This window comes from Pyxicephalus adspersus, chromosome 9 (assembly GCF_032062135.1).
Source record: "Pyxicephalus adspersus chromosome 9, UCB_Pads_2.0, whole genome shotgun sequence".
Taxonomy (NCBI): domain Eukaryota; kingdom Metazoa; phylum Chordata; class Amphibia; order Anura; family Pyxicephalidae; genus Pyxicephalus; species Pyxicephalus adspersus.
In genome coordinates, this window is record NC_092866.1 from 43,691,514 (window position 1) to 43,705,325 (window position 13,812).

General features: G+C 38.3%; 1 protein-coding gene across 1 annotated transcript in view; it reads right to left on the reverse strand.

Moving 5' to 3' along the window:
- Window positions 1-13,812, reverse strand: part of CD81 (CD81 molecule) — a 40,625-nt gene that overhangs the window by 6,015 nt on the left and 20,798 nt on the right. The window contains exons 2-6 of the mRNA XM_072421729.1: window positions 9,855-9,969; window positions 7,522-7,619; window positions 6,822-6,896; window positions 4,579-4,689; window positions 1,981-2,055 (exon numbers count right to left, since the gene is read on the reverse strand). Of these exons, the coding sequence (XP_072277830.1) occupies window positions 1,981-2,055; window positions 4,579-4,689; window positions 6,822-6,896; window positions 7,522-7,619; window positions 9,855-9,969 (474 nt within the window). The remainder of the gene's footprint in view (window positions 1-1,980; window positions 2,056-4,578; window positions 4,690-6,821; window positions 6,897-7,521; window positions 7,620-9,854; window positions 9,970-13,812) is intronic.

Here is a 13,812-nt window from a genome sequence, read left to right on the forward strand (position 1 = left end):
ATTGGCTGAGAAATAGGAAATCCTGATGACAGCTCAAGCATGATCAGGATTTCCCTTTTCTTCAGCCAATCAGGGAGCAGAGCAAACAGCAGAACTTTACTATGCTGACAGCTCTGCTCCCTTGATCGCTCCACGATTAGTGGAGCAGAGCTGTCAGACATTTAGATTTCCTAAGTACAACTCTCTGATGCACTCTGATTTAGTATATCTTTGATTAACACTTGTTCACATGTTTGTTTGTTTTTTGATCTGGTATCCTCTAAACTTATATAGTTCATATGTATTGTAATATGTAACTATGAAGTAATACACTTTTAATGCAACATTACCTTACTATTGTCCTGTTTTCAAAAAACATTGACATAAATGCTTTAATAACATACAAATATTAAGCCAGCAAAAGCCTGTCCTTTTCTTCTTTCCTCCCTATTGTCTAGTTTACAAGTTTGCATGAGCTTGCATTATAGCGTGGTTCCTGGAATTGGCATGTTGCTTCCGGCCATGGAATTGCTTTTCCTCTTCTAGAGGCAGAATAGTAGTGCAAAAGCAAATGCAAGAGCAAATTGTGCAAGTACATTAACCTGCAGTGGTTTGACAATCCTGAGTTTGCACCTGGGAGTATCTTACTGCATGGTTTGCAACCACGGGTATATAAGGTGCAGGACTCTGGCATAAAGGACACCTGTAATAAGGGTTATGTAGGAGAAATAGGGAAGTCTTCTATTGCTCTAATCTTCAAAAAATGCTGGTTGGCTTGTTGGCATGTCAATGATCTATCTTCAGTATTTACTCAATACATTTCTCTGACTTTATTTGCTGTGCCCTTTTTCAGGGTCTCTGCCTCGAGAGTATTAAAAGCTGACACATCCCATCAAGAAACATTGTAGGATGAAGAGTAAAAGAATGTCAGCCACTACATTTATCTTTTCACACGTTTACTTTAACCCTTTCGCTTTTTGCAGATGTTAAAATGAACATTTTTAAAATGAATTCAATGCCATGTGATATTTGTGCCACTGATTTTTAAACCCAAATTTTAAAAACAAACTGAATAAAGTTTACTTAACACATTAAAATCTGAATTTTATTTCTAAAACATAATTGACTGTTTTAAATAAATAGATATTAAACATGTTGATAAACGTGTCAATGAAACAGCAAAAAACTATAACGCTCAATATTGTCCAGAGGGGGCAAAAAAAATCATCATGGCTCTACAACTTTTCCTACTGCTTTACTGTGTGCAACAAAACACAACATTGAATGTAGTTAGCATTTAAATATGTGTGTGTTTCACAGGTGGACAAATTTTTACATATCCGCATAATTTAGTTTATTCAGTTTTATTGTTTTTTACCTTCACTTCTGTACACGATATTGTAATTAAAATTTTGTTTTTGAAGTCAGATGATAGATGTGAATCTGCACGTGCTCTGAGAAGAACAATTCCAGGATCACTGACTGCATGGAGGAGGCAATCCAATGCAATCTCTCCTTTGTGATTACTGCTGGCAATCGGCCGCATTTAGGTGTCATCCTGCAGTTTTATAGCTGCCTGGAACACTCCTGTAGAATAGCCTTGAACTGCCTGAAGACATGTAAGAACATTTCTGGCTGCCATAGTGTCCAGCAGTTTGTGTACACGTTGCTGCTGATTGGGTATAAAGGGGCCAGAAATGGTTTAAGGTATGAGAGTTATAAGGACAACATAGGCTCTGGGCATAGTATTTCCCTGTTCGACAGAAACTCTGCAAACACAATGGCAAACCAAACATGCAAGTGAATATTTAACTATATAACAACTAGACTTGTGTATAAACTGCAATAAAAACTGAGTTGCTGCCCATTGCAACCAATATAACCTAAATCGTCACTGTACTACTAGTACAGGTTACAGATACCAACCACGTCCAATTCTCTGCTCAGATCATTTTTTCACTATAAAACACATTGTGGTCATAGCAAGTACTTTTTTCTTACCACGTTTCTTATTCCCTCTGGGCAAAGGCTCTCCGCAGTAAATATTAGATTTTGGTCCTCTGTACAGCACTGCAACTAAAAAATAAAAGATTGACAATATAAATTACCTCCAAAATAACAGAATAAAAGTTAAAAATTATACAAACATTAGGGGTCCATTCACACTGTTATGTTACCACAATGCACAGTACACCGCACTGCAGTTCTATGAGCGACACCTCAATGCATCTTTTCAATGGCAATACACTACCCTGTGTTGTGCTGCGAATGTGAAAGCCTAATAGTGTAAATAAACCCTAACATATAACAAGGCTGACCAGTATTTCCTAAGACAACACTCCAAATATATGTCATGATACCCTGATGGTCTCTGATCTTGCAAAGTAAACAGGGTCAGGCCTGGTTAGCATTATTATATTCCTGAGTTGATTATGTAAGATAGGTTTTTCCTCATCTACATCATATTATCTAAACTTTATTATTTATCTTATGATTCTGGAGTAATAAAATAATGATTTTTTTGTATAGATTGTATTCTATTTTGCTTCTTGTATATATTAATATTTTAGAAATTTGGGATTGGTTCCCTCTCCTGGACATTTATAATTGGTTGGTTCTAATGGCAGACAGAAGGCGCCATCCAGGTGATTTAATTTAATGATTTTGATTTGATTTAATGAGACCTTTAGGATGTTTAAATTAGATTGGATAAGGTTTCGAGAGGTTGAAATGTGTTGATGTTTTTTTGCATCTGTCTTGCCTGGTGTTTAAATAACTTACAATTAAGGATTTTGTTTTACATTCTGGATGTGATTGCAGTTTTATATGTATATATAAAAAAATACAGTGATTCCAGTTTTTCATGTTCTTAATCCCCAAACAAAAAGACAATAAAAGGATTCCCACTAATATCCAATAAAAAGAACAAAATCTCTGCTCTTCTAGAAATCCTGAGGTTGACTTGCACCACAAAGTTCTAAACTTTAGGATCAGCATCCCTGACACAGAGAACTGTTTTGAAAATTTTGCTTGTATAAATCTAAAAAAAACACACTTTGATTGTTTTCTGAGACTCCATTAGAGAGATTTATTCTAATTTGTGTCTCACTGATACCCATACAAAAAGTATTAGACCCAGGTTACTAGAACAGGAAGAATGAAAAAAAAAAAAATCTACCCACACTATGTTAGATATTGTATTTCAGAAATGTCTTTTTCTGTATTGATACAGAATTGAGATTGAGATATGTCACTGACTCCTCTCCATAAAGTGAATAAATCTCCTTTATGAGATCACAACAGCAATATAGGCTAGAAAAATAACTTGCCCCACTCCATCCAAATAGAAGTGTTTTAGCTGGAGCTGGGCTTTGAAACTCCCTACAACAGCTAATAAAACATAAAAGTTCACTTACAAAGTCTTAGATGATGGAATAAATTGCCATGAATATGGCTTTAAAACTACCAACCCCCCGACACACTATCAGACAAAGCTGGAGCCATGCAAGGTGAAATCAAGCATTTCCCATACATGAAAGTAGGAGCCACCCAATGCTGATGTATCTACGATTCCACACATAACTACAGTAGACAGGCGATGCCTCCTAGCATTGCAGCCAACATCTAGAGGCTATTCTGAAGGGGAGTTGGGTCTGGCCTTGCTCTAGTAGGCATGTAAGGCAAATTCCGGCACTAGACAAATGCCAAGAACACATAAAAGACTGCGCATGTGCTTACATAGGTGAATAATAATGAAAGCCTAGGAGAATAACTCAATGCAAGAATCATCAATGCCCTGCTCACTATCTATGGATCATAAAATAAAGTTTAATGGAATGAACTTAGATTTGTTAGTTTAGTTCCACTTAGTCCTATAATGGCTTATCTGCGGTGCTGCGAGAGGAAGGCTGGCCTGTGTGTGGAGTTAGGTATAAAAAAAATCCGTAATTTTCAAAAATCCCGCACTCCTCAGGTCCGAGGGTTGCCAGATTTTGGAATGTCAGCCTGTATATTCGTTTAATTTAGGTTTAACATTAATTTAATTAATGTTTCTAATTCAGAAAACTTTGTTCATCCCAACACAAGAGTTGGCTCGGCTGATAGTGGGGGATTTAATAAACAAATAGTGAGGAGAAATCATTTGCACTGAATAATAAAGAATAAACTTAAAGAATAAAGTAACTTGTAGTTAAAGAATATAAAGAAAAAGAAACTCATCATGGTATTGTCAGTTACATTGTACACAAATCTTCCATCTGATGTTTTTAAGATCACAAAACTCCTTGCTGATTAATTTTCTTTTAAACAGTTGTAGAGTTTATTATTTCTCTGGGCCTTTTCACATCTAGGCATGGGTAGTGTCTCTGCACTTTTCTACTCAATAAGTATCTACCCAAAAAACTTTCCAGAACCTTTTTTTCAGGTCACACCACATCCAAAACTATATGGCATGACATGACTTTCATTTCTTCAAAGGCTGGCAGTCTGCAGTTTATTTGTTATAGGCAGTAGACTACAGCCTTATCTCTTCCTGTAAACTCATCGGTATACAATATGTCCCATTTTGCTTCATCTCTGTCAACCAAAAGTTTGCCTTACTGTCTCATGAAAGACCTTGACCACAGGTCTAGCCTTTTCCTTCTCTTCCTTTTTGCCATTCTTTGCTTGTTCGTAAGCTTCATCATAGAACTGTTTTATCTCCTTCGACACCTGAGGACAAGAAAAAGATGAATTTTTATCTCCAATATCACAGAGCTTAATTTTATCAAAGTGTATCAACTGTTTCTGGAAGTCTGCATTGCCCAAAGCAACCAGATTCTTCCTCCCCCAGGGCAGAATGGCAGAATGAATAAAAAATCTAACATGCAAGGAGGAGAGACATGGACTGTAATTGTAAAGTTTTTCTCTAGAATCACTAAAAATAAGTAAATGTGTGCAGTAACAATAGGAAAAATCATCACTTGTCATCAGGCTATCCATGTTTGTGCAGTCAAACCTGATCAAGTACAGGTAGCCCCAACATGCGGATGATTCCTAGATACAAACAGGGCTTTCCTGCTCACTCGTGTGCAGGACAGATGCTTGATAGGGGGCGTTTTGCATGACTTGAAAAAGAAACCTTTTGCTTAATACAGCTGAGGTTGTGGGTGATCTTAAGTTCTTCTGCAACATCTTGTAACTCTTTAATGACCAAGACAAACTATGTAGCTGCTTTTTTGCATATCAAAGCACAGCTTGCTCCAGATGTTAATGAATGTCTAGGCTCCATAAAGATTTATTTATTTTTGCTTTGTTTGTGATTAACTCACAGTGAGGATTTCATACAGTAACTTACACCATGCTGTCTAATAATAAGGGACAAACATATGTCATAATTGCACTTATTAAAATAATGTACCTGTTCTGACTTACATACAAATTCAACTTAAGAACAAACCTACAGTCCCTACAGTCCCTATCTCGTATGTAACCCAGGGACTACCTGTAAAAAGATTTATCACAATAACAAGATCTATGTTGTAGACCTACAAATCAGACCAAGGTCAGGGGTTAAGTAGCCAATGGAAGCAGTTTGCCCCCATCTATTTCAATCTATCTGGAACCGACGCCTAGAAGACATAGTAATCTGTCTCCTACCCTTCTAGAACATTAGATCTAGGTGTACAGACCCAGAGCAAACTGCAAGTACAGCTCATTAATGCACCAATATAATTACATTAACCATATAGGTGCAGCAACAATAAAAACCCAGCTGAATTGCACTGGCATCACACCAAACTCAAATGCAATACCTTCAGGTGAATCTGAGTTGTTTTGACTTACATATGAGTTGCTTTTATACATGCAATGCCTTGCATGGGAAGAAAACATGCAACAAAAATGTGCTTTTCATAACCCCTAGCCAAACTTTACACTGAGTATGTTTCATACATGGCCTTTCTTGTGATATTCAAAGCTTACAAGACTTTCCGTAGTCCATGGAAAACATATTCAGTTCAGACATTTTCATTTACAGGTATGGATTAAAACAAAACGGTTAGCATTTTATTAAATCAGTTAAACAGAAAGATTACCAGATGGGGGGGTCTAGATATACAAATCCTATTGTTTAGCCAAGCCTCATTACTGAGAAGTACAATCAGAGGGATAAAGAAAAGAGAGGCAAATGTGTCAAGCAGTTAAAAACAAAAGCATTTATTTCAATTTCTATACAATCCATATACATATTTTTTAATCGCTGTACGCTTATGTGAATTGTCTAGAAATTGAAATAAATACTTTTGTTTTTAACTGCTTGACATACTTGACACAAAAGCCTCTGTATTTTGTTGTATTTTATGAAACCATGTTTTAAATGGTCACATCTGTGTGTACCTACCAATAAAATGCAACTACCAGATTCCAATCACTTTTTAAGGTGAATACGGACAATCTGCAAGAGACACGTTACCTATGGAGAGCAAAGACTCACCTTGAAGTGGGGCATGGCTGCCATGCTGCTTGGTACTATCTGCCTGGCATTCTTTTGCTTTAATGCTTTGCAAATCACTGACCCAGAACAAATACATTTATACCTTGATACGGACATTTATCTTATCTCCAACGTCCCTGATCTACATACTTGTACTAGGAAAGTTAACCGGAAAATTTGGAAGCAAGTGGGTCAGCATTATCAGTCAAAACACTAACATGTTCTTGAGGTCAAAAGCAGCAGCTTACTTATTTTTCTTAGTACCCCTTAGTTTACTTTAAGCAAGTAATTAGCACTTCTAACTAAATAGGGAAGATAGAAAATCAGCATTAACAGGAAACTTTCATTTTCATTTTAGTATTGCTCGTACCTGGTCACGGTTTACGAAACCCCAGATTCCAGCAGCTACTTCACATGCAAACAGGATCACTAAGCAAGCGAAGAACTGCAGAAATATAACATGTAGTTAGTATAATAATACAAATAGATCATGTATAATTATAAAGATCATATGGAATTACCAACACATTCACAGTAATTTACCAGGGTGAATGACTTTTGAAATTTTCTCTGTCTCTCTGCATTAAAAATGTAGAAATCATTAAGGAATACCCTATAATATAGGCTGACAGGTCCCAGAAATTATTTAAACTGATTAAAAAGCCCATCATGTGCACAATACACTTACTTAGATAGAACATTTAGGCGAACATGTCTGTCTTTATCCTGTTTAAACGACAGGTACACTTTAAAAGCACATAGGGTTAAGTGGATTAATAACTAAGAAGTAAGATGAGAGAAGCTGACATCAGAGATATAAATCATCCTCTCCTGTGAGCTGCCCTGGATTTATGCATGGTGTATGTACATGTCTAAGGATTTATCACCTTCCTGGCTGAAGCACTCTGCGCCCGCCCGGCTGGTAATAAGTGGACGGCCGTGTCTGGAATATGCTGGACTTAATATATAAATTAATGCAGACATTGCAGCTCCAATCTCTAAGTCATTCTGTTTTCCCCAGCAACACTCTCACGCTGCACCTAATATTCGGCCCATTGACTTTGACTTACCGTTCCCAGCAGACACTGTGATTCCTGAATGGCGCCATAACATCCCAGGAAACCCACAAACATCATGACAGCACCGACTGCAATGATTATATAGATACCTAGGAAAAAGATAATCATTAATAGTGCTGTTTGTTGTTATAACTAAATAATAACTAAATAATAACAAATATTCTAATGAAAATGAGAATGCTGAAGGAGGATTTCACTGCACCCTGTTAGCTTCCCACACTGTGCATTAGAAGCTGTAGCAAGTTAGATAGAGTCTTCCTTATTTCTCGGCTGAAGAATAGCTAATATCATCTAGCCCTTCCTTTCCCAATCTAACTGACCTAACCACCTGGATTTCATCTCTTTCAACCATGGAGGTTCAGTATCACATGGATCATCTGCATTCTGGTGAAGGTGCTGTGATATTTTCATGAAGCTAGGTATAGCATCCTTACTGCCTTTCCACCAGCCACAGTTTGTCTGTATCCTAACACTAGGTCCTAAAAAAGTTATTAAAAAAATGTTATAAGCAAGCTGATGGAAAAAAGGGAAGGAAGGCAACCTATAACCACCAGGGTGACAAACCACACTGCAACCTGCACAATCCAGGATCCCAATAAAGTATATATAAACCCTTACAATGACCAATGGTCTGATTTCTTTTAGTCTGTTAAGTATACTGTACCATTAAAAGTGCTTTGATATATCAGTTGGATAGGGCAAACAATTACAGATCGTCCTGATGAAAAATTCCTGGGCTCTTTGTCCTAAAAAGATTTAGTGCCTTAAAGGTGGATTTGTATCCTTCATTGTTATGCTGTAACATAGTTAAATGAAAGTTTTTGTAACATGTTTTCATCTAAGGACCATCTGTCAGCTGATCAATAGGCTTGTAGCTGATTTGCTCTGGTATACCACAGTAAAATAAGCTGCCAGAAACACACTTCACACAAAAGGCTGCGTACACATGTGCAATAATTGTTAGAAAGGATCTTTCACGATCCTTTCAAATGACAAAAAAATGCACGAATGCATGAATGAGCACTGTACATACAGCACCATTCTGCTTTATGGAGAGAGAACGGTGGAGCAGCACCCCACTGTGCCCTCTTTCCCTCACTTTCATTATGATCGTTCGTTCGTGGATCCGTCCTGTCAGCCCTCCCAAATGTAGTTTGCTAAACTATTCAATTCTTTTGAATTTCTGATATGATCAACAAGTATTTCTAAAATCAAACAGATATAACAACACACTTTTAATGGTACATTTAAGAGATCAATAGAAAACACATAGGATATATTCTTGCGAGGTTACATATTATTTTAAAATATTATATTACTTTTACATTTAAAGATATGTCATAAAATAAACACACAGACTGCTGCGGTGACAAGTATGTCAGCCCTCTTCACTGCAATGGTTAACTTTTCATTATGTCTAGGGGATGATGAATAAGGTGACATATAGATATTTGTACAACAACTTGGATTGTGGGCAGCCTCTCAGCATTCTACCACACAATGCAGCACTGCTGGCCCTATGTTGTACAGGCTGACGTCACCAATCACCAGTGAAGGTAGGATGCTTTAGAGCAGCGGTCGCCAAATGGTGGTCCGCAAGAAAATTTTGGTGGTCCACGGCTCTGGCAGGTGCTGCAGGAGCAGGGTCGGGAGGGGAACCCCGCTGGGGGGACTCACCGGCCAGAACAGCGGACCATGTCCCCCATATGGATCCCAGGCTCAGGGCAGTGGGCAGGTGATCTGGCATCATGTCATCACTAAAGGGAAAGTTTAGTGGTCCTGCTTTAGAGCAGTGGTCGCCAACCTTTCGGACCTCACGGACCACTAAATTCATAGTTTTTAATCGGACGGCATATAGCGAGTGCGCATGCGCCAGGTTCAGATCGCACATGCCGTGTGTCACTCAAAAGGGAAGATACTTCCCCCAGAGTACGTGATGATGGCAGAACCCACCCACACTCCTATTGCAGGCTCAGACCTGCTTGCTAAACATCCTGGGGGGGACAGTAGCCCAACTTTTGTTGTGTCCATACGGGGGACATGATCAGCGGGGTCAGGACAATACTTGGGGGCGCACCGGCCAAAGCCGTGGACCACCTAAATCTTCTCACACACCACCAGTGGTCCGCGGACCACCGGTTGGCGATGGCTGTTTTAGAGGACATGCTATGTGAAGAACCAAGGCAAAATTGGCAGCTAGTGGTAAAGTAAAACCATTGCCAGGGTAAAGATTTGTATTTTTACATTTGTCTGGAATTTTGCTTTAAACTATTAAGCAAATAAGTCCCCCTAATGCAAAGATAAGGCATAAAAAAACTACTTACTAACGTAAAAGGTGGATGGGACTTGCTTGTCCCCAATTTGCTGGATCAGAAGGTTGGAAGTCTTGGGTTCATGTCGAAGCCAAAGCGCTACACCAAGGATCACCCCGCCTGCAAGCTGAAAAAGGAATTTGTAAATGATTAATAAAAGAGAGAAGTGAACGTCAAGTAGCCTGACAGTTTTCATAAGATAAATATGCCTTTATAAAGCAATTGCAAATACAAAGAAGTTGGTAAAGACATTTATCGTCTTGACAACAGTGCTATGTAGCCCTGAATACAACACCATCACAACTCATCAAAACTGTTCAGTGACACAATCTAATGAAACTAATAAGCCTGCTGCACATGCCAAATATGCACTTACTTCACCCGCTGTTTATAGTTCACACTGACAGTGATGCAAATAAAGTGTTTGGGTGATGATTCTTCAGAGGTCATTACAGCTAAAACACAAATTGGCCTGAGAAGTCTTTCACCAAAAACAATCAAAAAGAGTAGAAAGGTCTATGTTGAATGGCTTTTGTTCTGGGATTCACCACCCTTATACAATTCTAAAGGAATACAAAAACTGCTTAAACAGGAAGTCAATGAAAACTAAATGTCCTTATAGAGATCCCAAACCAAAGCCAACATGAAGCCAATGACACAAACTGAAAGCACTTTATTATGTATTCATTTAGACGTATTATTGTGATGTTAATGTGACTTTTACCAGCTTTGTTTATTGTATTACTTTATTACTTACTTTGTAGATTTATAACAATTAGTAAGATGTAATATCAGAAGCACTGGGAGTGCACTGTTTAATGAGCTGACAGATACACAGACTTGCAGTAAGATACAACTATTGTGCTGCAATCCAAATCGGGAAGCAGGGCCTGAGTATGTAGTAAGTGAATATGGCGGAATCCCTCCAAAAAATCAACACAAATTATATTGCACTGAATTTATTGTTGTATGATACTGTTATGCATGTGTCCGCAATGCACCCTAAGACATAGAGTAAGGACCCTAAACCCTAAGACATAGAGTAAGGTTGCCCTTTAACATCAGATAGTGATTGGAAGTATTGGTGGAATATAGCTGTTCTTAGGCCTTTCAAGGTTCAATGTTTGCACCAAACTTGCAATTTTAGCTCTGTTGCTCTAGCAAGTCTATGTGACTGCACAGAGAGCCAGGAAACAGGACAGGGGTGCAGACACTTTGAACAATTTGAAGCTGTGTTATCCTGGAATGTACTTAAAAAAATAATTTGCTATTACTTGGAAAATGTTTTCAACCCTGAACTAAATCTATTACAAGTTTGCTTGATTGCCCACGTTTACATATGATAGTTTATCCTTTCCAGCTTTGGAGACCACTAATAAGTCAGGCCCATTGATTGAAAATACAACAGGTATTAGGATAGGCTAACTGCCTGCTACCTGATCTCCATTTTACCCTAACATATGTCTTGTTGGCATCTACCTGGTACCAAACACATCATAAGGTCTGTCCAACAAGGTAGACTTATCCAGATATGGTGCCTATCAGCTTAGACAGAAATAGTGCTTTACTGACCTGACTACAATAAAATGTAATGTGACTTATTACAAGGAGTTTTCCCATTATTATTATTTTGTATATGTATCCTGAAAAATGTCGCCAACAGATGCGGTGGAGAGAATTGTATTGGGATTGTATTGCCATTGTGGCCTTTTTGCTTGGGGTCATCAGCTGCCGTGTTCTGTTTTACTGACTCAGATCCTTTTTCCGAGGGAAGGAAGCTTTACATGAATGTGTTTTTAAGAAGTTAAGAAATGCAGGGTCATACCTAGCAGAGAAAGGAAGATTAGGTCATGAGGTCAGACAAAAGGAGCCCTTTTTTATAGGTGACTATAAGCAGGAAGCAACAGATCTCTGAGAGACAACTCCGGGGACAAGCTGGAGTCCAATTTAGAACATAACTCTAGTCTCTGTTATAAAACCCTGCTCACTGTTTGCTGCCAGAAAACAAAGCAATAACTGATAATGTAATATGCTTTAACAACAAAGTGCTATTTTTAAAAAGCTTTGCTAAGCGTTATGTGAATGTAAACAAGCTACATGACATAACCCCAGTGAAATATCATACAAACACAATATCTAAGAATATAAGTGGCAGGTCACATGGGGGGGAGGCGCAGGAGTTGGCAGGCAGTTGAAGAATTCTATAAGTGTCTGCCTTAACCCTACCTAGTCCTACTGCTTACCCAACGCTATCTAAACCATGGGGTAAGTGGTTGCTTTCTGAAGAAATGAAAGGGTGCTATTATTCACATGCCTGGAATTATAAAATACTTCTACGTGATGCCTTTACATTGGATTCGCTTTTCTCATTGAGCGTTAGTTGGAAGAATGCCCCCATTATAGTGATATTTAGAAATAAATTCAGTTTATAGGAATATCCCTTCTGGACAGTTTATAAGATCACCGCTGTCCACCTACTGACTCATGGTAATAAGCACAGAACTGGCCGGGCACCATCAGATGGGAGGTCAATCATCCAAAGATTAAGGAGCCCCTAACAACTACTAAAGGAACTCTAGATTTCCACACAAACCGGGCAGGGCCGAGTACAGAGGTACCTCTTGTCCCCCCAATCGTGGTCCTGCTTTACGGGTAACACTTTATAAATCTGGTATTTCAAATGCTTGAATCATCATGAAGCTGATCTGGGACGTGGTCACTGTAAGAGTTTCCAATGGACCATTGTCTGATAATATGTTGGATTCTCACTCTCTGATGGGTTTTCAAGTGTTCAAATTGGAGGTAATACATAAAGGAACATTAGGGCTCTGCCTTTCTAAATTAGTAGTTCTATAAACATCCCCCAAGTCATTATAAATGGGTGAGATCTGAGATATCTGTATCACAAGCTCCTTCTGGACAAAACACGGTACAGCTAAAATTCTTACGTACATGTAACAAAAACACAGGAAAGAACTTGAGAAAACAGGAAGAGCAGAAGTGTCAAAACCAGGAGATGAGAGGGAACAGAAAGGCATTTTAGTATATTAACTGCAAACCAAAGCATTATATCTTGTATAAATATTTTCTGGTCAGTATTTGAAAACTTTGTGCACAGTCGACTGACCATGTATCTGAGCTTGCCAAATAATGAGTGCTTAAGAATGCCGGAAAATGTGGTTATCATGGAGATGTTGCACTGCTGACTGCAAATATGTGGACAACTCTCACAAGGCTTTAATTATCACTACTGTGCAATTATCACATACCTATGGCAGTGATTCTCAGGAACAAAAAAGTTGTTACGTTTAGTAACTTTTCAGAACTTCCTCTTGTTCAATAATAACCCATCTTTTGCCAGAAAGTACAACTAATTACCAGGGTAGTCAGATAAATATATATTTTGAACTGAGCTAGCTAAGCCCAGAGCCTTTTAGTATCAGAGTCTTAAGCTCTTGTTAGTAGTAAAAAGTATTAGTAGTCTTTTAATCTAAGGGCCATTTCAGTCCCATGGTGGGCCGCAGTTGTCTCCCTAGGGCTCAACAGCAGTACCATTCAAGTGAATGGGAGTGGCTGGTATCCTTTTTGTGTCTCCAGTTCGGCTCAAACATGAAGACAAAATGTTGGATGATGTAATTCCTTTACTTATGACCCAGGTAGCTAGGTTGCTCGCCACCCCATTTACCAAAACTTACAAACTCCTTCTCTCTATCTTCTCCACTCCCCACTCTTCCATTTCCCCATTCCACCCCCCCCCCCCACCCAAGACAAAACACAACTTTTATGGAGAAATTGCTGTATTGACCGCTTTATTGACACATTTAAATATTAGCTTTCACAACTGGCATATTTAAAACCTAAATAATCAAAATAACCTTAACCATAAAGAACCATCAATAATAATACCCTTCCAAAAACAATAGTATTTTACTTCCTTCAAAATTATGAATCGTTTCATTCAGAACTTTTA